Source organism: Ziziphus jujuba, chromosome 6 (assembly GCF_031755915.1).
Source record: "Ziziphus jujuba cultivar Dongzao chromosome 6, ASM3175591v1".
In the NCBI taxonomy this organism is placed as follows: domain Eukaryota; kingdom Viridiplantae; phylum Streptophyta; class Magnoliopsida; order Rosales; family Rhamnaceae; genus Ziziphus; species Ziziphus jujuba.
Window position 1 is genome coordinate 30175001 of NC_083384.1, and position 26483 is coordinate 30201483.

The following is a 26483-nucleotide window of genomic DNA, read 5'->3' on the forward strand; positions in this document are numbered from 1 at the left end:
TGAAGCAATCCCTGATTTTGGTAACCAATTTGCCGACCGGTTGGAAACCCGTTGTCCGAGGATCCTTGGATGGCATACTCCAAGGCAACCGAACCATTTTGCTGTCCATAATTGGTTCTCCTCCAATAGCAATGTAAGGCAAATTTTGTTTAGACTACATGGTACGACTACATTCAAGTTACATTACCATAGTCAGTTTCCAAATTTACTTTTTTTTCCTTTCTTCATTGCATGTAGTATGTTGTGCACTGGACGTTAGATGCTACCGATGAGGAGAAGACTATGGATTACTGGCGAACAATAGCAGTTGACATACATGAAGTTCGCTACACGTCACCTCCAATTGTAGCACCAATAGTTGGCGCTAAAGATGTTGGCGCTAAAGATGTTAGTGCTAAAGATGCGTCCAAAGCTGAGGAGCATTCTAGTGGCCCTCCAGATGCTAATTTCAGGGTATGCAATTGTTACTTGCACGCAAATTTGTATTTCATATGTTGTACTAATATATGTTGACTTATGTTTTGGATATTGATATTAATTAGCTTGCTTGCTTAGAGGCAAAAGTTGATGAATTAAATAAAGAGATGGCAGCATTAAGGAAGATGCTTAGTTCTGTTATTGACCAACAAAAGCACCAGGTATCATTTAGACAACTTAGTATACTTTACTTTAGTGCTTCAACATTATTAAATTACATATTGTAATTCAGCAATTATTTGTTGTTAGAGTTTGGGAACTGCAAAAATAATCATTGTGTTTTGCAGGCCGAGCATCATATGCATAGCCATTCACCGTCATCTTCGATTAGACCATCATCCCCTGTGGCACCGTCTGTTGGAGAGCAAGCTGAAGAATTTGATGCACCCATAGACGGTTCCAATGGTAGGAAGGAGGATGATGATTGTACTACACCGTTTGAGCCTATCGTACCTGGAGGACCCTATGTGGAGGATTCCTAGGCTTTGGTGCCATATCGGCCTTTGCATTTCGGGTGGGATATCGATGCTTCAGCTGACAGTCCACATCATGACCAATCAGCTGAGATTGAGGTGGAAGATCGGAAGCATAACGTTGGTGATACAAGCCGATTCGGTCGAGTTTACCACAGTCACATCACGTCATCTCTCCTTACACCGATCCGTGTAAAAAGAAGGTCAAATTTAATCTTACTCGACCTATTGATGCATCAAAGGAGAGGGCGTTCGATGAGTGGTATAGGGTGGCACCGAAGGAAGCAACCGTGTGTACATCTTATATGACGGTGGGAAAGGAATTTTTTGCTGAGCTACTGACCGATGAAGGATGGTTGAATTCCGATGTAAGTTATATGTTTTATGTTCATGTAAAATCATTGTGGTCCTATGTTTGGAATGATGTTTTATTTATCACCTCGCACTTGTTACTTATTTCCTTTAATGTGGTTTTGCAGCATATTGACACTATTTTGTATTTCATACGAAAAAGGCGGTTTGATAATGAGAAGATGTTCACCAACACCTGTGCCATATTAGACGTGTTATTTTGGGTAAGACGATGGGATGTTACTGCGTTGCTTAATGTTATATTGATGATATTTTATATTGTATATATTTCATTATTTGGCAGTCATCCATCAAAGGGCGTTATCCCATATGGAGGGCATCTCGTAGCACATATTCATGTGATGCGACCCTTTGTAACTATGTGCGTGGGAGGTCACCCAAACCTAGCGTGTCGTGGCGGATATGTGATTATGTAAGTCCATACATATATTGAAAAAAATTCTCACTAAGTTTCCCATTTTGTGGATAATGAGGTTATGTTCTAATTTGCAGGTGTACATCCCTGTCAACAATGGAGGCGCGCATTGGTTGGCAGCATGTGTGGACTTGAAGGCCTGGCATATTGATTTATACGATCCAAATATGGGAAATAAATATGTCCAGAATAGAGAGTTGAAGAATGCGGAATGCCTTACGCATATGCTGCCTTACCTATTGAGGGATGGGGGATATTACGGGAAGAATCCGGACGTGTCTCCCATTTTAGATCCATTCACGATGACCATGATCAAAGATGCACCTCGCCAAGATAATGGGTATGAATGTGTTGTCATTTCAAACAACTTGTATTGCTGCTGTTTTTTATTGTGGTTACGTGTGAAAATACACGTGGTTGGTTTTCATTAATGCTAATCATTAATGCTATTCTGCAGGGGTGATTGTGGCGTCTACGCTCTGAAATTTATTGAATACATGAGTAGTGAGGAGAACCCTTCATTTGGTCCGCAAGACATTATGTTTTTTAGAAAAAAATATGCTGTTGATTTGTACTTTAATAAACTTTCAATGTAGATCGTATGTTTAATGTTATGACGGTCTATACTAATGTTATACTAATGTTATCTTAATATGCTGAACCTATCTTTACTAATGACAACCGTTGAAAAAAAAAGAAAAAAGATAAAAGATAAAAAAAACCCTCGGTTGTGGTAAAAATTAAAGGAAAGATGATTATCGATGGTGCATCGATAATTCCCGATTCACCATCGGTAATTACAGAAACGCTTTTTCGTAACCAACAAATAAACCCTGGAAAAATTACCGATGGTTTCGTCGGTAATTTCCGAATGTGTACAGTCAATCAAGTTTTACCAATTTGTTGGGCCCCACAAATTCCATAATGTGTGTTGAATGCAAAAACATGGCAAATAGGGATTCTAAAATTATAATAAGTGGAGAAAATCCCAAAATTTAATAAATGTGTATCACATTTTGCCAAAAAATGGGATGTCTGTTCACCCTCCGTAATTCCCGAGGAAAACGTCGGTAACCGCCAAATTCCCTCGGAAAATTACCCATTTTTTCGTCGGTAATTTCCGAGGGTGTACAGTCCATCACATTTTACATATTTTTTGGCCCCCACAAGTCCCATAACGAGTATTAAAGCAAAAACATGCAAAACATGGATTCTAAAATTGTACTAAGGAGAGAAAATCTCAAAATTTCATAAAAGTATATCAAATTTTGCAAAACAATTGATGACTGTTCACCCTCGGTAATTCCCGAGAAAATCGTCGGTAACCACTAAATTCCTTCAGGAATAATTACCGACATTTTCATCGGTAATTCCCGAGGGTGTACAGTACATTATATTTTGCCAATTTTTTGGACCCCACAAGGCCCCTAAGGCGTGTTGAATGAAAAAACATGCAAAACAGGGATTCTATAATTGTACTAAGGAGAGAAAATCCCAAAATTTAATAAAAGTGTATCAAAGTTTGCAAAAAATAAGAAAATTGTTCACCCTCGGTAATTCCCGACGAAATCGTCGGGAAACTACAAATGCACTCTGGAAAAATTACCGGCAGTTTCGTCGGTAATTCCCGAGGGTGTACAGTACGTATTAATTTGCCAATTTTTTTTACCCCACAAGGCCCCTAAGGTGTGTTGAATGAAAAAACATGCAAAACAGGGATTCTATAATTGTACTAAGGAGAGAAAATCCCAAAATTTAATAAAAGTGTATCAAAGTTTGCAAAAAATAAGAAAACTGTTCACCCTCGGTAATTCCCGACGAAATCGTCGGGAAACTACAAATGCCCTCTGGAAAAATTACCGACAGTTTCGTCGGTAATTCCCGAGGGTGTACAGTACGTATTAATTTGCCATTTTTTTTACCCCACAAGGCCCCTAAGGTGTGTTGAATGAAAAAACATGCAAAACAGGGATTCTATAATTGTACTAAGGAGAGAAAATATCAAAATTTAATAAAAGTGTATCAAAGTTTGCAAAAAGTAAGAAAACTGTTCACCCTCGGTAATTCCCGACGAAATCGTCGGGAAACTACAAATGCCCTATGGAAAAATTACCGACAGTTTCGTCGGTAATTCCCGAGGGTGTACAGTACGTAATATTTTGCCAATTTTTTTTACCCCACAAGGCCCCTAAGGTGTGTTGAATGAAAAAAAATGCAAAACAGGGATTCTATAATTGTACTAAGGAGAGAAAATCCCAAAATTTAATAAAAATGTATCATAGTTTGCAAAAATTAAGAAAACTGTTCACCCTCGGTAATTCCCGACGAAATTGTCGAGAAACTACAAATGCCCTCTGGAAAAATTACCGACAGTTTCGTCGGTAATTCCCGAGGGTGTACAGTACGTATTAATTTGCCAATTTTGTTTACCCCACAAGGCTCATAAGGTGTGTTGAATGAAAAAACATGCAAAACAGGGATTCTATAATTGTACTAAGGAGAGAAAATCCCAAAATTTAATAAAACTGTATCAAAGTTTGCAAAACATAAGTAAACTGTTCACCCTTGGTAATTCCCGACGAAATCGTTGGGAAACTACAAATGCCCTCTGGAAAAATTACCGACAGTTTCGTCGGTAATTCCTGAGGGTCTACAGGTCGTCATATTTTGCTAATTTTTTGGGCCCCACAAGGGCCCTAAGGTGTGTTGAATGCAAAAACATGCAAAATTTGGATTATATAATTGTACTAAGGAGAGGAAATCCCAAAATTTCATAAAGGCATATCAAATTTTGCAAAAAAATGACAACTGTTCACCCTCGGTAATTCCCGAGGAAATCGTTGGTAATCCCAAAAAAACCCTCTAGAAAATTACCGATTGTTTCGTCGATAATTACCGAGGGTGTACAGTACATCAAATATTCCAGAGGTTATTACGGACGAAATATCATGCACTGTTCACCCTCGGGAATTACCGACGAAATCGTCGGTAATTTTTCCAGCGGGCATTTGTAGTTTCCCGACGCTTTCGTCGGGAATTACCGAGGATGAACAGTTAGCTTATTTTTTGCAAACTTTGACACACTTTTATTAAATTTTGGGATTTTCTCTCCTTAGTACAATTATAGAATCCCTTTTTTGCATGCTTTTTCATTCAACACACCTTAGAGGCCTTGTGGGGTCCAAAAAATTGGCAAAATATGATGTACTGTACACCCTCGGGAATTACCGACGAAACTGTCGGTAATTTATCCAGAGGGCATTTGTTGTTTCCCGACGATTTCCTCGGGAATTACCGAGGGTGAACAGTTTGCTTATTTTTGGCAAACTTTGGAAACACTTTTATTAAATTTTGGGCTTTTCTTTCCTTAGTAGAATTATGGAATCCCTATTTTGCATGTTTTTGCATTCAACACACCTTAGGGACCTTGTGGGGTCCAAAAAATTAATAAAATATAATGAACTGTACACCCTCAGGAATTACCGACGAAACTGTCGGTAATTTTTCCAGAGGGTATTTGTAGTTTACCGACGATTTCCTCGGGAATTACCGATGGTGAACAGTCATCAATTTTTTTGACAAATTGGATACACTTTTATTAAATTTTGGGATTTTCTCTCGGTAGTACAATTATAGAATCCCTGTTTTGCATGTTTTTGCATTCAACACACCTTAGGGGCCTTGTGGGGTCCAAAAAATTGGTAAAATATAATGAATTGTACACCCTCGGGAATTACCGATGAAACTGTCGGTAATTTTTCCAGAAGGTATTTGTAGTTTACCGACGATTGCCTCGGGAATTACCGAGGGTGAACAGTCATCAATTTTTTTGACAAATTGGATACACTTTTATTAAATTTTGGGATTTTCTCTCGGTAGTACAATTATAGAATCCCTGTTTTGCATGTTTTTGCATTCAACACACCTTAGGGGCCTTGTGGGGTCCAAAAAATTGGTAAAATATAATGAACTGTACACCCTCGGGAATTACCGATGAAACTGTCGGTAATTTTTCCAGAAGGTATTTGTAGTTTACCGACGATTGCCTCGGGAATTACCGAGGGTGAACAGTCATCAATTTTTTAGACAAATTGGATACACTTTTATTAAATTTTGGGATTTTCTCTCCGTAGTACAATTATAGAATCCCTGTTTTGCATGTTTTTGCATTCAACACACCTTAGGGGCCTTGTGGGGTCCAAAAAATTGGTAAAATAATATGTACTGTACACCATCGGGAATTACCGACGAAACTGTCGGTAATTATTCCAGAGGGAATTTAGGGGTTACCGACGAGTGCCTCGGGAATTACCGAGGGTGAACAGTCATCAATGTTTTTGCAAAATTTGATACACTTTTATTAAATTTTGGGATTTTCTCTTCGTAGTACAATTATAGAATCCCTGTTTTGCATGTTTTTGCATTCAACACACCTTAGGGCCCTTGTGGGGTCCAAAAAATTGGGAAAATAATATGTACTGTACACCCTCGGGAATTACCGACGAAACTGTCGGTAATTATTCTAGAGGGAATTTAGGGGTACCGATGATTTCCCTGGGAATTACCGAGGGTGAACAGTCATCAATGTTTTTGCGAAATTTGATACACTTTTATTAAATTTTGGGATTTTCTCTCCGTAGTACAATAATAGAATCCCTGTTTTGCATGTTTTTGCATTCAACACACCTTAGGGCTTTTGTGGGGTCCAAAAAATTGGTAAAATATAATGAACTGTACAACCTCAGGAATTACTAACGAAACTGTCAGTAAATTTTCCAGACTGAATTTGGTGGTTACCGATGATTTACTCGGGAATTACCGAGCGTGAACAGTTATCAGTTTTGTTGCAAAATTTGATACACTTTAATAATGCTACATTTAGCATGTTATTGGTTGGAACACACATGATTGAAGTTGCAGGATGGAATTGTTGTGAGTCTTTTACGACGGTGTACAAATGTCAATTACCGATGATGCATTGGTCATTACCATTGGGCAGTAATATCATCCATGCAATAGTAAGAAACATACAAACAACTGAACGAAAAATTGAAGACGGAATGATATGTTATCAAAACAATACGACAGATGAATTTGACAATAAAAGAACACATAAAGCCAACGTCTATTATGCCAAAACACATGTTACGCGGTTGACCAACTAATTGCATTCCTGACTACATTTCATACACACGCATACCACATAACATGGCCTCATTTTCTGAATATAGCATCATGCGATTGATGGGAGTTCGTTTCAGTGGTGCTGTTGGTTGTTAGTGCTATCAAGAGGTACGGCGGCGGAGCATGATCGGCTGGTGTGACCAACCTGTTTGCACCTCCCGCATCTATATTGATGACGCTCCTCTCCTTGAGATTGAATCCTCTTCTTTCTCGGTCTTCCTGACTGTTTGCCAATTTAAGGTGGAAGTACAACCTGGTTTATGACATCATCTGGAGCATGCCACTGACATTTATCTCCAAGTGGATATATGGTTTCCGAATATGCATAACGGAGTGAGTCAACTGAGTAATGCACCGAGCAAAGGAAATATGGAGAAATATGTCGATGCTTACATGCTGCAATTGCATGGACACAAGGAAATCCATCAATGTCAAATTCCTTGCATGAGCACGTCTTATTTTCTAAGTTAACAACTCCAACGAACATGCCGTGGCCAACAACTTGAAACTCATATAAGTTCATTGGCATAACACGTAAGCCTCTGCCATTATTTGAGCGGTCCTGCATGATTTTTTCCAACCAACTAGTAACAGGAGTTTGCATTGCAGCAGCGTTAGTTCGACGTTCATACCACCACTTTGCAAGACATCACGAATGTGATCTAGTAATGGCAAAACAGGTTTATCCCTAGCATCAATAAGCACAGAGTTCATGCTTTCTGCAATGTTAGTTGTCATTATGTTGTATTTATTGCCCGGAAAATGTGATCTAGCCCATTTTGAAGGACTTGCATCCTTAAGATATTGTACAGCTTCAATACTAACCCCTTCTAAAAGCTGCATGGCCTTATCAAAATCCTCAACAATATATGCTTTAGCTGCATCATTAAAAGTTGATATAATCGCGTTGACATTACCTTTAAACTTCTTAGCACGTAAATTTGTACCAAGATGATATGTGCAGTGGCCATGGTGATTATTAGGGAAAACTGTACGTATTGCTTTTGCAATGCTCTTGTGTCTATTCGATATAAAAGCTATATTCAGATCATCCCCAAATGCTTCTTTAAAGCTCTCAAAAAACCATGTGTAAGCCGCATTCGTCTCCCCAGGGCCTATTCCATAAGCAAGTGGATAAATTTGATTGTTCCCATCCAAACATGATGCAATATATAACAAACCTCTATATCTATTCTTCAGTGTAGTTCCATCGTCTCCGCATATGCTGGAACCCTCTAATGCTAGCTCCAAGTGCCATGAAAAAATATAAAAATCTATTTTGATCATCAGTTTCAATTCGAGTAAACGTGCCCGGATTTTTGCTCTTCAAAACGTGACTCCATAAAGGACGTTTTGCATATGAATCTTCTGGCGTGCCCCACAAACCCGATAGTGCAACTTCCTTAGTGGCCCATGCTTTGTTGTAGCTTATATTTACTCCATAATTAGAGCGAATGTCATGCACGATATCTCGAGGTTTGTATTGCCTTGAAATCCCATCAAACATTGGCTGGATGATGTCTCCGATAACTGAACTTGTTGCTTGACGATGATCCCTTTTCATGATATTTAAAGAGCAAATATGCTCATCTTTGAAGGCCCTAATCATGAAGGCCTCTGTATTATCACCATGTAGTTTGGTAGCACGCATTCGCCACACGTAATTGTCGTTTGCACATACAACCTCATATCGGACTCTATCTGAGACTTCTTGACCTTGAATTCAAAATTTCTCCTTAGTGCATAAAGACTAATCTTCTTCTGTAGCACATTCTTACTCGCAAAGATTTGGTTGATTCGAATGATTTCATGGGCATTGACGGATGAGAAGCGATGCTTGACCCTATGTTCAGCCATGGTTGCCGTCGAATCTTGTCGAATGTCCAAATGGTTTTCGGTACAAGGAGAGGCAAGCACATCATCATTCACATTATCAATTGGAGTACTACCATAAGGAGACTCACCATGTCGACTATCACCAGCTGAAAGTCCCGAATGTTGGGTCCAATAAATGTCTCGTAACCCATCTTCACTACGATCAGTGTTGACCTCAACCTCAAATTGTTCATCTTGATCATAATCATGTCCACGATATTCATTCAAATCATTAATCTCAAAGTGCTCATTATCATGATCATGTTCAGCAGATTGCACATTGTTTTCACACATTTGATTTTCAGAGAATCCAGGTTGAGTTTCCGGCACATGAATTTCGGTCGCTAGGGACTGCATGTCGGCATCAGAGGTACAAGTAGCTATCTCGGGAACTGCAGATAGTGGGGCAATAGTCATAAATCCTGAACTTGTAGGTATCCTATTCACCACACATCCAGCAGTATCAATACTCTTTGGAACCCTAGATAACACATCAACAATAAGTGGAGATCTATCTTGAGGTCTGTGTGAACTATACTCTTCTATAAAACTTTGTAGGTCTTCATCATTTTCCACAACGTACGGCTCACATGACAAACACACATGGTATATGAACTAGAAGATTAATCGATGTTGTGTAGAATCTAAGCTGAGAGCGTTGTAGACAACATCTTCAAGTTCGGCCAACGTACAATTCCTTTTGATACGTATAATCTTCGTTCTTTGACGTTGGTATCTCCAGGTACCTTCAGACCATACACTCCATGTTCCATCGTAGAACAATAAAACTGAAATTTGTGACATTGAGCACAAAGAGTTTACCAATTCAAAACATACTAAGTATCTACTTCTGCAATCGTAGAATCTTTGCTGGAAGGTTTAACTATAATCCTGAAGCAAAAGTAATGAAAAAATACAAATAAATTTTTAGTAAATGAGTACATAAAATAAGCCAAACAATTATGTTATTAACGCCTACTGGAATAGCATTTTAAATACAAATACAAATGCATTTTCAGTAAATGAGTAAAGATAAAATAGGAATGCATTTTATGTAAATGAGTACAAATGCTGATTAAGGGAAAAATGTTGCCATATATGTACACATATTTATATTTATAACACACCCTGTGAAATCTGATAGAGGGTACTAGCTGCTAGATAGAGAAGACAAACGAGTTTTGTAGTTGGTCAATGTTTTCCCTTTCTGACCATGTAAATGTTATTTTTTTAATACAATATTGACTAACTAAATTCTTATTCTTAGGCTAATATATAAATATATATATATATATATATATTTATTAATTAAATCGATCCATTGAAAGGTCTAATGCTCTAAATTTGACCTCGATATCATCTTTCTGTGAATTCAAACAAAACATTTTTGATTCATTTTTATAATATTATATTTAATTTTTTGTTCATAGTTTATAACGCCTCCTTTGTTCGTACCAATTCATACTTTTTCCTCACTACTAGTATTGTGATAAGGCTAAGTCATTATTTGATTTTGACTTTATCTATCACCTATACGTAAAATATATTTTAGGAAATTTTTTTCGTAAAATCAATTAACAAAATTAATATGAAGTATATTGTATTTATTTTTTGGCTTACTTATTAAGCCATTTATGTTTACTATTGGGAGTTCATGATTTCAAAACATTAAGATGGAAAAAAATTATTATAAATGATAAAAAAAATTATGTAAGAAGTAGCATAAAGCCAAATTATGTATATATATATATATGTATATATATCCACATACCAGGTAATCGTTAACTCCGATCTGCAGAAACGTACAATTTAATTACATCCTTTTGAAGTGTATAGGCTCCACAATGAATATTTTCAGATGATGCAGGGAGAGTGAACTGAACTGAAGAGATTTTGGGATTTTCTGCAATGTTCATCAATGCAAAGAAAGAAGGCTGAAAGGTACCCAACCAACAAAAGAGAAAGAGAGAGGAAGACACAGTATACATTTAATGTGGTAGCAGGACAGAAGTTAATGGGGTAGATAGAAATGAGGGATGGTCAAAAAAGTTGTTTTAATATTATCACCTGTATTCGAGACAGTCAATGAGAAAGCTGTTATTTTTACTTTACACTTTCATAGGTATCCATGTATTTAAATAGTTTACAAAAACCAGACAATTAATTCCCTCCTAACAAGTCTCATTTGGACATACTACCATGGAGCCATTCATGTAAAAGTGATTGATACCATCCATCATATTGACACGAGAATCAAGTACATAAACTAAAAACAAAATCTGAATATGGAAGAAATTGGATCCTTTCACAAATATGGAAGTTTCCTTTTTTTTTTTTTTTTTTTTCTTTTTTGTTTATTACATTTTGGTATCTTTTTTTCTACAAAAATCCAACTGAACACAACTTTATAATTCCTATGTTCCAAGATTATGTATAAGATTCGAAACATATTGGATACAAAGTCCTACAAGGTAGCAGACACGGCAAGACTTTGCTGGCATACCTCATGCTGAACCAGAATCCTGATATCCCAAACAAAAATATATAAAAGAAAGAAAAAATTTGTGAAAAATTAAGTGAAAATTCAAACTCCAATGCCTGTTATCAACTGGCCCAGCGTGAAGGATTCTTTTCACATATACCAGGTTAGGCCATCTGTCTCTGTGCTAATAAGCCTTTGCAATTCAAATTTTTTTATGATGCTGAAGAATGATGCCTAAAATTCACACAGCAGCATGCATCTCTAGCCGTCTTCGTGCTAAGATTTTCAAATTTGTTCAGAATGCTTTGAAGCAACCTGTGTGTCCACCGTTCTTGTGTCATGCTTTCTCTTGCTTCGTCTCTTTGATCTAGATGTGCGGGTCTTTGTAGGATGCTTTACAGCATGCTCTTGGATGCCCAACACTACATTTTCATTGGTAGGGAGTTCAGGAGGGGCATCAGACCATGGTGTGCGTTTTCATGGTACAGTGACCTCCAGAGGAGGATCAATTATCCATCTGTAAAGAGACCACACTAATGTCAAATGCATGTGCATAGGAAGAGATTCTGCTAAATGAATTTTAATTAAATAGGCAATTGACTGTCATGATTTTTGTGTGTCAATGATATATATTGAAATTTAGATGGCTTGATGAGGGGTGGGGGGAAAAAAAGCATTTCCATATGACAAAATTATTGACTAAAGGTAAAGATTTGCTGAACCAAAGTAAAATAAAAAGAAGCATGCTACATAAAATCATAGTACAATTATATAAGTCAATTGTTTAAAGGATTGTAGTCAAATTGCAAGTAAGAAAGCCCTTGGGAATGAGGTCAGAGGACTGAACAGAAATACATTGAAATGCCACACCAATACCACTTGACCACTTGAAACAATGCAATGACATTCACTTGAAAAGAGAAGTTGAGCATCATTGTCACATTCACAGGTAGGTTACTAATTTTAAGTTCTACCCATGTGTGATATTCAAAATCACAATTTCACAGCCACAATTTTATGCTTTGAAAATAAATTAGAGACGCATAGAACTTAGAAATTGAAGGATATAACAGCAGAAAGTTTAACATGACAAGAGTATTACAAAACATTTCTACCAATTGTATATGATCATTGGCACTGTTGACTCCATCTATGCTTCAAATTTTTTAAACAACCATGACAGCTTTCAGAATGCAAAAATCATATGCACTATAAAATGGAAAATGGATTGGAGACATAATAGGAAAGAAGATATGGTACCTGTAGGGCCAAACCATAACCGCCATTCACATCTTGCTCGAAATAAAGTAACTGGAAAATAAAGCAATTAGATTATAAATTTAATGTCATATCAGCAACACAAAAGAAAATGCAGATGCAGAGAGAGAGAGAGAGAGAGAGAGAGAGTTCATAGTTATCAAACATGGTATATAAACAATTTAAATGCAAAAATATGAAATATACATACCTTAAATTTGCTTTGTGCATTTGAAGTAACTCTTACTACAATACCACACTCGGCTTGTTGCTCGTTGATCGTAACACCAAAGAAATGAGCATTTTGCTTATCCACCTGCAACAAAACAAAATCAAGCAAACGGAAAATTTCAGAAAGAATGAAAGTCCATGATAACAAACATGAAAGCACCTTTCCACTAACTGATGACAGAATGGAATGTATCCCTAGTTGGCTGTACTCCATCCAGCATCATATCATCATACATATCTCTCAGCAAGAAATGCCTACCACCACCGTTATTAAAAAAAAAAAAGAAAAACAGAACATAACTTTCACAATTTCTCCCCAAAAAAAAAAAAATTCCCAAAACCACTAAAAGAAAATCAAAATTAGAGCTGTTGCCTACCTGTTGCTTCTGCTTCTGCTCCTAGGGCTCTCTAAAATCCTACAGTTTTCTCTCTGAGTCGCCTCTTCACCATCTCCTTCAAAACGCGCAGTCTCCACGCTTACAATCCGGCCGATTCATGAAAGGAAACAGAGGGCTCCTAAGGTCTGGTTATGGGTAAAGAGATGGCGGGGAAAAGTCGAAGAAAGGAAAGAATAAAACATATAAAAAAAAAACATAAGGGTATTTTGGGATTTTAAAAGATTGGAGGGGTAGATCAAAAAAGAAATGAATTGAGGGGGCAAAATTCATGAAGCTCGGTCCTATGGGGGTATTGGGCCAAATTCCCCTTTTCTTATACTAAAGGAGGCAAAAAGGGTAGCCCATGAGCTAGTCCATTATTCCTTAAGTTTGGTTTAAGGATCTCATGGCTCTTTGACTTTGTTCATGATGATATGTGTTCTGCTGGAGTTGATTTACAGTTAATATTATTTAGACTCTATATTTTTATAAAACCTTCATCTACCTTTTTTCTATTTTTAAAAATATCAAAAGTGACTTATAATTTTTATCAATTTTGTTAGTTAGATTTAACAATTAAAATTAAAAAATATTAAAAATTAATATTTTATAATTGAATAATATTTTAAAAATACAATTTTAAATTCTAACATTTAACTAATAAATAAATCAATTTGGATATTTTTAAAAAACAGGAGAGAAGCAAATTATAATTTTTCAAAAGCATACATCTAAGTAACATTATGATAAAAGTGAAGGCATGTGAATGAAAATTTACCTTGATTTAATAAAATTTTCTCATTTTATTTTCAAAATATATATATATATATATTGGACCTTATTACCAGGCAGGTCAGATTTTGCACTACTTACTGGTAATAATAAATAAATTACCTGGATTTCGTCGAATTCAATCCAATTAGATTAGACGCTTCTGTCAATGCAGCCTTCCATTGATGCACCTTCTCCATTCTATCTTTGAAACGTTCTCCAAGTTTAGCAAATGCAACTTCATAGCTCCCCTTCTGTTTTTGTACATCCGATGGATCTATCTCATAAAAGATTGGAATGACAACACTCATCTTATTCCTTTTCTTGCATTCAAGAATTTCCACCAGTTCATTCAAACACCACGTAGATGAAGCATAATCTTTCGAGAAAATGATAACCCCAATTTTGGAATTCTGGACAGCTTGGTTAAGTGTGGGGGAAATTTCATCATCGACCTGAAGTTCATGATCATCCTTGAAAGTTGAGATATACTTTGCAAATAAAGCAGCATAAAGATGGCTAACAAATTTATAGCGGGTGTCTTTACCTCTGAAACTGAGAAACACATCATATTTTTCTTGAATCTCATACTTTTGTTGAGGAGAGATTGGCGAAGAAAGAGAAAAAGAAGAAGAAGAAGAAGCCATGTTTACAAATTAAAGCTTCTTTAGTGAAAAATGGTGTAGATACAGAGCTAAATATGGAAAAAACTTTATAAGGTAGATCCAAAAAAATGTTGACCAAAAGGACTAGGACTTATAACAGTAAGTCAGCAGTCAATGCCAATGCCCATATAGCGGGTGTCTTCTTTCATGCGTGTTTTGATCCTATGAGTAATAAAATCTACCACTCACGGCATGTGGCGTCTGTGGAACACATTTTCCCACACAAAATTCGTCTCTTTCTCAAGCTCGGGAGTTTGACCGATACACCTACTACTCCTCTTTCTATCCATAGCTTACCTCATCAATATCTATCTCACACTCAACCTTCTCTAACACGCAATTACCTACTCTCCTCTTCAAATATATCTCCTTCTCTCTCCTTTTTTCCTCCGCAGAATATTCGTACCAACTCCAATCCCTCTCATACAGTCATGTCTCTTTCTTCCCCAATTTCAAAAAATGGGTGCCGGCCTTTATTAGTTACTCACCATAAAATCCATGACACCACACCTGCCTCCACTTCACAAAGTTCTGTTTCCCATACCTGCTCTCCACCTCTCCCTTCAGCTTCTCCTAAATGCACACATTCCATGCGTACTAAAGATCTAAATCAAATTTTCAAACCAAAGCTTTTACCAGATTTCTTCCCCTCCTCAAAGGTCTCACCTGATTTTGATGTGGAGCCACGAACAATGTAAAATCTCCTCAATGGCGTCGGGCCATGGAATCTGAATACCAAGTCCTCCTGTACAACTGGACTTGGGGAGCTGGTACCCCCTCCAACTTCACAAACCATAGATGTTTCGGAATTGGAGACGAAACGATGAACATCAGGTGATAAGGATGCCAGAATAGCACTAAGAAGAAGAGAATCTTGAAGAACCCCAAAAGGTGTAGTCAGGATTTGGAGAACTAGCTGAGTCGGGTAGAACCGGTGATGGGCATGGAAGAGTGCCATCAATGAATCCATGTAAATCATATTCTATCAACAAAGCATCAAATAGTAAGTGGTTTCTATTAATTTTAGTGGACCTTGAGTTGCAACGTTAATGACAACAAGATTCCTGTTAGCAAAAAGAGGGTTGGTGCTAACAGTTAGAGGATTTGCAGAGGTGTGTTTCGAAGTAGGTGTTGAGACAGTTGACATGATGACAATGATGATGGTGAAGAAAAGAGCTCGTTTGAGTCAATTGAAGGCTCTGATACCATAAGAGATAGTAGCAGATATAAAACGAAATTATATTATTAGTTTTCTTATTAAGGCCTGCTTTGCTTTACCTTAGTTTTCTTTTCATAGAAAACTGAGTACTTCTAGTATATGAAGAGAAAAAAATAATAATAATAAAAAAGATAAAAAATAAAAAAAATAAAAAAGATGAAAGAATGCATGGAATAAATTAAGAATCCCACAATCAAAAAGATCAATATCTCACTGCATACTTCTACCATAAATTTTTTTTAAAAAAAAAAATCCCACTGCATATCTAAAAAGTGTAATTTACACATTTAAAATTTGAGTCAGCAAATAAATTTACCCTTTTTAAATTGATGTCGATTGAAGACTATACTTCAAATTACTTTCTTGGAAAGAACATCCAACAAATCATTAATTAATTAAGAACCAGATACATTTAGTTCAAGAACCATTTATTACTACAGATTAGAAAATTTTACACAAAAGCATTATGACATGTCATTTTCATGCAAAAACCAAGACTTTTAACTAGATCTATATATATATATATGTATATATATGGTGTGTCTATGATGCAGTCCGTTTTAATGCGGAAAGAGTCGGTTTTGGAGTATCTGTGAAACAACAAGTTGATGCTTTTTAAAAGTCAAGTATCGGTTTTGATGTGGATCCGCATGCAGATGGACCGCACCATAACAAAGCCGTATATATATATATACACCTTTTCTCATTAGCCAGATTAGCTTTAAGCTGATTAGATAATATGTTTTTAAGTCAAGCATATATATTTGACCGTCTAAGTGGAGCTTAATATATGTAGGTTATATTAAGTCAAGCATATATATTTGACCGTCTATGAATTAATTAAATTCATAAGCAGGTTATATGTAGCAAAAGATGCTAGTGCTGCTTATTGAGTACCATTAGTGACAAATTAGAAAGGCTTTCAAATGCACCTATTATATTATACTCAGAAAGTTTAGTTGAGAATATTGCTCAACTGGATGTAAAAAACTCATAACCATATTCATAGATAATCTATAATTTTATTTTATTTTTTAAATTTGTTCAGCAAATATATGTAAAATGGTTCATATTGGTTAAAGAAATTCATTTTGATATCGCAAAAACTTTCCAAACCAATGACATGATCAGAAAGAAGACCAGAGGAAGAGAAAACTTTAACAAGGCGCGCACTCACTTTTCCTGTTTACTCCACGTGATTTAACTTTTTGAAAAATATTTTCTTCCTTTTTCCTTTCAATTACCCCTCTCATCTGTCATGTTTTGACTATCTTCACTGTCTTTGTTCGAATTCCCACTGAAAGCTACAACTTCCATAGCTTAAGCTAAGCTACAATCTCCATTGCCCTTGGTCACATTTCACTTTATACTACTACATGGCTTAAGCTAAGATTATCTAAATTTATGTATATTGAAATGGTCATTAAGATGTCTGTGCTTTTAGGAAGATTGAGAGGCAGATTAGGGAAGTAGTAGAAGGGAAGTTGATGATACTAATTGTATAAGCTCACTAAAATCTCTCCCGTTTTCCACCAAATTGAATCATCCAGACTCAGTCTCTAGAAGATAAAGATGAAAAAGTTTTTGATATCATAATAAGTTATGATTAGCTTGAAAATTTTAGACTCCTAAGAAGTGGACCCAACACACAAGTTGGCTCTCAAAGGAGACAATCGACAGTAGCTTTCATTTAAAATTAAATTCTTAAGCTCTTGTCCATGGTCACATACTTGAAAACAGATCTAGTAATGGAGTTGAGGATTATAAACTTTGATCAAAATATGTATGAAACATATTATGGGAATATAATATATATATATATATATGGATCTACATATGTAAATAAAAATTTACAAAGTTTAATAAAATAAAATTGAGAACCTGAATGTCCTTAGCTTTAATCTGCTGGTTGAAAAATGGTCCAAGGCCTGTGTGGTACCATAGTGTCCTTAAGACTATTTTTGTCCCACCAGTGCGGGTGTTTTTCGACAACAATCTCCCAAGATACAATGGATTGCAAAGCTTCTAGACACAGCACCACCGAAGCTTTTCTCGAACTTTCAATGCACTTGATCTTTACCATACTAACAATAATAAAACATGCAAAATACCTTTGATTTTCTTAGTTTTTCCAGTAACACTTGTGAATGAGAGAGAGAGTTATTCCAAAACCCAAAAACAATAAAAATCTCACTATATTTTTCCTCTATCTTTTTCCTTTTCCAAAACAAAAAAATGGAAATCAATAAAGTAAGCATTAATGGCCCAATTAAAGCCCAGTAATTCAAAATCATTCAAAACAAAAAATGTTGCAAACGCTACAATACCCTACATGAATGATTTGACTACTAGGGACTATGCAAGACTCTGGTGGTAAAGCTCTACAATTGGAACTTGCATAGGATAGGTAGATGTTACTTTTTGAACCTTCCCTTGTGAGACTATATATTCTTTATTGACTAATGGTAGATGCGATATCTTTGAACCATTTTGTCATTTGTGTAAATGATAACATAGTTCACACAGATTTCTTCCTGGTACACTTCAGTTCTCACTGTTGTGTTCATTTTGGCCTTGAACACCTGCTTGGTTCTGCGAAAGTTTCTAAAGAATTACTCCTTTAACAATTCTCCTTTGAAGCGGCCACTCTTCTCTCTCACATAGGTGATTCCTTTTTCCAATGTAATCAGCATCACTATACAAAGATTACTAAACACACACTTATAGGAATCATTAAAAGCATACTTTATGCTTAACCTTTTTCTATCACTGTTTCATCATAGGAATGGGTAGAGGATTTACCCTTACAGTGATCCATACTAGTTTATACAATTGTGTTGTCCCATTGAACCTAGATCTTGGGATTTCCAGTCAACTAGGTTGGGTTTCCATCATATCGACTTTACACATGGGCTTTAATCCCATTTCCCTCGATGATTTCTCAACTAATTCTCTATTTAACCCTTTGGTTAGCGGATTTGCAATGTTATCTTTAGACTTTACATAGTCTATTGAGATAACTTTAGTTGAGATTAATTGTCTAATGGAATTGTGTTTACGACTAATGTGTCTAGACTTTCCATTATACATCACATTCTGTGACTTGCCAATAGCAGATTGACTATCACAATGTATACTTATCGGTGGCACAGATTTCAGCCACCTAGGAATGTCCTCCAAGAATTGGCGTAGCCATTCTGCCTCTTCACTGCATTTATCTAATGCGATGAATTCAGATTTCATTGTGGATCGAGCTATAACTGTTTGTTTTGAGGACTTCCACATTACGACTGCACCCGCTAATGTAAATACATAGCCACCAGTGGATTTTGAATCCTTAATATCTGATATCCAGTTAGCATCACTGTATCCTTCTAATACAGCTGGATATCTAGTATAGTGCAGTCTGTATTCACGAGTATATCGTAAGTATCTTAATACTTTTAAGATTCCTTTCCAATGATCCTCATTCGGATTACTCGTGTATCTACTTAGTCTACTTAAAGCGTAAGCTAACTCTGGTCTTGTACAATTCATTAAGTATATCAGACTTCCAATCACCCTCTCGTACTCCACTTAAGATACACTCTCTTTTTTATTTTTGGATAAGTGTAAACTCACATCTACGGGTGTTCTGGCTATATTAGTATCATCTTTACTAAAATTAGCCAGTATTTTATCCACATAATGCATTTGACTAAGAATGATTCCATTCGAAGTCCTTGTGATTTTTATTCCTTAAATCACATCAGCAAGCCCCATATCCTTCATGTCAAATCTAGATTTTAACATGGTTTTGTAGTTCGGACCATATTGTCATCACTACCCACAATGAGTATATCATCTATATATAAACAAAGAATGACATATACATTCTTTGTATATTTTACGTAGATACATTTGTCACACTCATTTATTTTAAATCCATTATCTAGTATGGCATTATCAAATTTTTGATACCATTGCTTTGGAGCTTGTTTTAGTTCATATAAGGACTTCACCAATCTACAGACTTTCTTTTCTTTTCCTGTGCAGAAAAACCCTCGGGTTGCTCTATGTAGATCTCTTCATCTAGATCTCCATTAAGAAAGGTTGTTTTCACATCCATTCGATGTACCTCAAGATCCCGCAATGCAGCGATCGCCAGTACCCTCCTTATGAAATTTCTTCTCGTCACTGGAGAATAAGTATAAAAATAATCAAGGCCTTCTTGTTGCTTATATCCTTTAATTACAAGCCTTGCCTTGTATTTATCAATGGTTCCATCTGCTTTCATCTTCCTTTTAAAAATCCATTTGTAACCTAAGGGTTTACAACCTAGAGGAAGATCAACTAACTCCCAAGTGTGATTTTGTATCTCGCTTTTCACAGCTTCTTTCCATATATTCCCTTCAGGAGAATTTATAGCCTCTTGGAAACTTTGAAGTTGACTTTCTAGTATCTACGTAAGAAAATCCAGACCATAGGATTTTTCCATTCTTACTCTCTTGCTACGTCTAAGCTCAACCTCAGTCTCAACATCAGTTTCTTGTTCTTGATCACTATCATGATTATTTTGATCGATAGTATCATAAGTTCGTTTAGACGAAATCGGTCTTCCTTCCAGTTTATACGGAAGAATATGTTCGAAAAATGACACATTTCTCGATTCCATTATTATATTCTTGTGTATATTAGAATTTTTTGACCTATACACGAGAAACCGATATGCACTACTATTTTGTGCATATCCTATGAAAATGCAATCAACAGTTTTAGAACTTATCTTCACTCTCTTTGAAATTGGTACCATAACTTTGGCTAGACAACCCCACACTCTTAAGTAATTATAGGAAGGTTGTCTACCTTTCCATAATTCATAGGGTGTCTTTACTTGGTCCTTTCGGGGCACCTTATTTAAAAGATCTTTCACCGACAAAACGGCTTCCCCCACAAGTTCTGTGGTACTCCAGAACTTATCAACATTGTATTCATCATTTCTTTCAATGTTCTATTTTTCCAGTCAGCCACACCATTTGATTGCGGTGAATATGGTGGAGTAACTTCATGTATTATGCCATGTTGAGCACAATACTCTCCAAATGTAGTCAAATACTCTCCACCACGATCACTTCTGATCACTTTAATTTTCCCCGTGAGTTGATTCTCAACTTCCGTTTTATAGAGAATAAATTTCTCTATAGCCTCATCCTTGCTCTTTAGCAAGTATACATAGCAATATTTTGTGCTATCATCAATAAAAGTGATAAAACACTTATTACCACTTCTAGTCGGTGCAAACTTTAAATCACATACATCACTATGTATTAAATCCAAAGGTTCATTATTTCTTTCAATTGTTTGATATGATAATCTCATTAATTTTGCCTTTACATAAGTTTCACACTTATGTTTGGTATCAATATCAAACGTGGAAATATGATTCAAGTTAATTAACCTCCGTAGAGAATTATAATAACATGACCTAGTCTACCATGCCACAAAATGGAAGACTCAAATAAGTAAACGGAAGAAGTACTAGCTTTATTATTAATATTCTTTGGCATTACAGTCATTACATTCAATTTGAACATACCATTGACTATATAGTCCTTTCCCACAAACATCCCATACTTGGATAAGATAACCTTCTCTGACTCAAACACTAAGTAAAAACTATGTTTGCTTAGCAACAATCTAGACACCAAATTCTTACGAATATCTGGAACATATAGTACATTATTGAGAGTCAGATCCTTCCCAGAAGTCATCTTTAGGACAATCTTGCCCTCCCTTTGGATTTTTGAATATGCAAAGTTCCCCATTTGCCTTTGGTTTAAAGGAGGTGAACATGCTTCTATCTGCACATATGTGGCGGGTTGCACCTATATCTATCCATCACTCTCTTAGGTTAGAACCCACTAGGTTCACCTCAGAGACAACAGTGCTTAGGTCAATCTTATCAACCTCTCTTGTGATGTGCTCCATCATCGTTGTCTCTATGTTTTTCTTTCTCTTCAGCAGTCTACAATCTGCCGCTCTATAACCCATCTTGTCACAATCGAAACATTTCCCTTGGAACTTGGCCTTCTTGGAGATGCCTCCTTTTAGCCCCACCCAGGAATTCTTTCCAAGTTTCTTCTTGTTCTTGGAGCTACTTCCATGCTCAACTTCATTCCGGCCTTCATGGATATTCTATTAGACCTTCTATTATCATCTTCAATTCAAAGCTTTCCAATAAGAGCTTCCATGTCCATTTCCTTTCTCTTATGCTTGAGATAATTTTTGAAGTCTCCCTAACTAGGAGGCAGCTTCTCAATCATTGCAGCAACTTGAAAGGCTTTATTAATGACCATCCCTTCAGCTAGATGTTCTTAGATGAGCACTTGCAGCTCATGTGCTTGACTCATCAATGACTTGGTATCTACCATCATGTAGTCCAAGAAATAGCCTACAACAAACTTTTTGGATCCAGTATTCTCAGTCTTGTACTTCCGGTCCAAAGTTTCCCACAGCTCTTTTGCTGAATTTATGCCACAGTACACTTCATACAAGGCATCGGATAGGCCATTCAAGACATAACTCTGACATAAGTAATCGAAATTCTTCCATACAACCACCGCCATCAGAGTCTCCTTATCACTCTTATTATCACTTGGTAGTGCCTCCTTAGTTAGAAACCTCGCAAGGCCTAGAATAGTCAAGTAGAACAGCATTTTCTATTGTCACCTTTTAAAATTAGCCCCATCGAACTTCTTAGGTCTCTCTGCATGACCAGTAGGAGGAGGCATTTGAAACATAGGAGTCTGAGAAGGCACTTGTGTAGCAGGCACATCTCCATTTGCCATTTCTAAAAAAATCACAAAAACAGAAATTCAATTAGTTGTTATATTCTATCTTTAACAAACTAATTATAATCAATTTCCAAAAGAAAAACACATAAAAATGTGATTTTTAGTGTTTCCATATACATCACAAAATTTCGGTATACACCCAAAATTACTCACTGCCACGATGCTGATGTGGCCCTACCGCCACATCATCATTACCCTAACATGCAAGCCACATGGCAAACAAGGCTGATGTGCCCTACCGCCATGTCATCATTACGCTGACATGCAACGCCACATGGCAAACAAGGCTAATGTGGCATTCCGCCATGTCATCAGGAGTTGACATGGCATAAGTGCCACATCATCACCACTGCTGACATAGCAGCGCCACTTGTCATTCCATGCTGACGTGGTGCTTTGCCTTCTGACATGTGTCACCATCAGAGGATGCCATATGTCACCTGCAACAGGTCAACATGTGGCGCCTCTATCACACAACGTGGCATCGTTAGAGGCTAACACGTGTCACCTGTAACAGGTCAACATGTGTCTCCCTTGTTTGCTCGACACGTGGTACGACATCTGGATGACATGTGGCCTCGTGACTATGCGACACGTGGCATCGCCATGGTTTTCCACGTCGCGTTGCCACTGTGTGCCATTTGTCATCTCCTCGTCTCGCCACATGGTGCTCTCTTATTACAACACATGGCGAGCCCATTTTCAATCAGGCCTAGTTTCTATCGGGCCAAAACAGTATTGGGCCTGGGTCTTGGGCTGAACAGTAATATGTTCTAACCACGGACTGGGCTTATGGGCCAGGTCCATCAGAATTTAAAATTCAGGCCCACCAACCCAGAAACTTACCCATACCCATTTTTGCAACCCGTTAACCCGATTTTCGACCCGTCTTCAACCTCCAACTAGGTTTTCTCGACATGTTTCGCTGGTAAACAGATTTTTTCCACTCGATTTCAATTTTTCTCTCATTTTTATTGTTCCAGCGGTTGAAAATTTCCCAAAAAATACCAAAAAATTTAGAAATTCATGGGTAATTCAATTTTTGGAAAAATTTTGTTTTTAAACAAAAAATAAAGAATTGCCCAAGAATCCTAAAACCCACGAGAAAAACAATTTTTTTTTTTCCAAATTCAGTATGACACTAAATTCCTTTCAAACCCGATACAAAATTGTAGATCAATCACCATAAAACCATGGGCAACATAAATTGATTTATACAAAAAATTTAACTCCACAAACTTGTACCCCGTTTGAAGCCAAAAATAAAAATATACATATAAATATATATATATATTTTCCACAACACATTCACAGATTAAACACGAATCAACAAACCCACATATATATCAACATATATTTTCAGAAAATAGTCTTAAGATTGTATGAAACATATTATGGGAATATAATATGTATGTATATACATGTGGATCTACATATGTAAATAAAAATTTGCAAAGTTTAATAAAATAAAATTGAGAACCTAAATGTCCTTAGCTTTAATCTACTGGTTGAAAAATGGTCCGAGACCTGTGTGGTACCACAGTATCCTTAAGACTATTTCCGTCCTACCGGTGCGGGTACTTTTCGACAGCGGTCTACTAGGATATAACGGATTGCAAAGCTTCTAGACACAGCACCACCGAAGCTTTCCTCAGACTTTCAGTGTACTTGATCTTTACCACACTAACAATAATAAAACATGCAAAATACCTTTGATTTTCTTAGTTTTTCTAGTAACACTCGTGAGGGAGAGAAAGAGTTATTCCAAAACCCAAAAGCAATAAAAATCTCACTATATTTTTCCTCTGTATTTTCCTTTTCCAAAACCCAAAAACGGAAATCAATAAAGTAAGCATTAATGGCCCAATTAAAGCCCACTAATTCAAAATCATTCAAAACAAAAAATGTTGCAAACATTATAAAATATAACAGTTAAAATCAAATTAACTTACTCATTGGTGGCTCTAGTATGAGCCTGATGATGAATGAGACATATATGTAGTATGGTCTATCGTGACACGTATGTTTCTTTCTATTTCTCATGCACCTTTCTACATTACTCACACATAGACACAATTGCCATCATAAGTCCATTTCTATTACAAGTTCAGGTTAGGTCCGAATTTAGGCAGAGATCATAGATATGAGTTTGTAGAATTTTGATGAAATTAAGTTCAAGATCAGGTTGGATAATATTTGTTTAATTACAAAAAGAAAGTTAAGTAATGAATATTCTGAGACTTGTGGTTGTTACTTCAGTTGCGCTCATCCTTACAACATGTTTATGAAGAATTTGAGGCCTTTCTCTAGTTCTTGCACTAATGAAGTTGGTTTTAATTAAGGCCTGTTTTATCTTGGGCATTTTTTCCATAGGAAGTGGATCCTTGTACAACAAGGAAGAAACACGAAGGAAAGCATGGAATAAAGTGTCATTTTTCTATATTTGAATCTTGCTCTCATATAGGATTTAAAATCTATATAGGCTTTATATAGAAAAAACACTTGGAGAGTTTCATACGAGTTTCATACATATATTGCTGACTACAGACAGATCCACAGCTTAAATAGGAAAGCCAATATTTTGTAGTTCATGTATTTTGCAGACAATGATAGTACCATATAATTTAAGTACCGAAAAAGCTTTGTTGGGGCCCCCCACTACTAAAATGAAAAAAAGCAAACCTTGTAACAAAATCAGGTCAGGTTACATATAAACATGCATCACAGATAAGATTGTAGCAAAAAAATTCTAAGTGCTGCTTGTTGTGTACAATTAGTAATAAATTAGAGAGACTTGCAAATACACATAATAATTGCTCAGAAAGTTAAGAATGTTCAACTGGATGCAAAGGAGTATTTACCCTTAAAATTCTTCATAAACAACTCAGAATCATATTTCATAGGTAACCTAATGTCTATTTTATTTAATTTATTATGCAAATATATGTGAAAAAAGGTTCACATTGGTTAAATAGAAAATAGATTTATAATTATATCACTAAAACAAAGAATTCCCATGCCATGATCAGAAAAAAGACAAGAGAAAGAGAGCTTTTCCAAAGGTGGAACACCATTCATTTGAAGCTAAGCGTTATGTTGTTTGCATAGCTGACACACGGATTCTTCATTGGCTGATAGTAAAAGAGACATGCCAAATTGTGGATGAACAGAATTAACATCAAGAACATGTCAAGACTGCCCAGTTCATGTATTTTATAGACAAAAGGCAGAACCGTATAAATTAACTACAACATTATTTTGTTCAAGCGCAGCACTACTGAAGGGAAACAAAGCAAATTAGTAGTGAATATGAATATATATCACCACAAATGATAGATGCAGCTCAACTTCTTCAGCAATAGTGAGCAATGCACCACTGTGAGTTCTATGAAGCAGAGCACTTGCACTTCTAATTTAAAAAATAACCAAAATATGACAATGAACCCATAAAACTTGCTTAGTAGATATATTACAGTCCGCTTATCTAAAAATGAAAATAAAATACAATCCATATTAAGCAAAAACCTAAGGCTTCCAAGTGTTTAGCTGCATATTGCTTGTTGATATATACTGATACGTGCACACCAACAAGAAATTCCAATTATGCCTATGCCTTGAACAGAAAATATTTACGGAGAGAGTACTTTTCCAAGCTATCCTACCTTTTATTTCAAGATAATAAGGTGTTAGTCATATTTGCATAGATAGCTCACACATGAATTCTTCATAACCTGAAAGTAAAATTCAAGCCAAGTTGAGGATCAGTAAAATTAATCAATATTTACGTGGAAAAATTCATAGAAATTTTTTTTTTGAATAAACATGTTTTTAATATATATTAGGAAAAATTCA

At 36.1% G+C, this 26483-nt stretch overlaps 1 protein-coding gene and 1 long non-coding RNA gene across 2 annotated transcripts; both read right to left on the reverse strand.

The window, feature by feature from the left end:
• Positions 1-12519: 12519 nt before the first annotated feature.
• LOC132804102 (uncharacterized) lies at positions 12520-13032 on the reverse strand. Its single transcript, XR_009639263.1, has 3 exons — positions 12927-13032; positions 12747-12851; positions 12520-12589 (listed from the first exon to the last, which is right to left on the reverse strand). It is a non-coding gene; the product is annotated as an uncharacterized LOC132804102 (long non-coding RNA).
• Positions 13033-14033: 1001 nt separating this feature from the next.
• Positions 14034-14561, reverse strand: LOC125420364 (TMV resistance protein N-like). The gene has a single exon (XM_048466956.2). The coding sequence runs from the start codon at positions 14559-14561 to the stop codon at positions 14034-14036; it is 528 nt and encodes a 175-aa protein (XP_048322913.2).
• Positions 14562-26483: the final 11922 nt, after the last annotated feature.

Coding starts and splice junctions, on each gene's coding strand:
- LOC125420364 (XM_048466956.2), bottom strand. CDS start 14,561: ATGGCTTCTTCTTCTTCTTCTTTTTCTCTTTCTTCGCCAATCTCTCCT.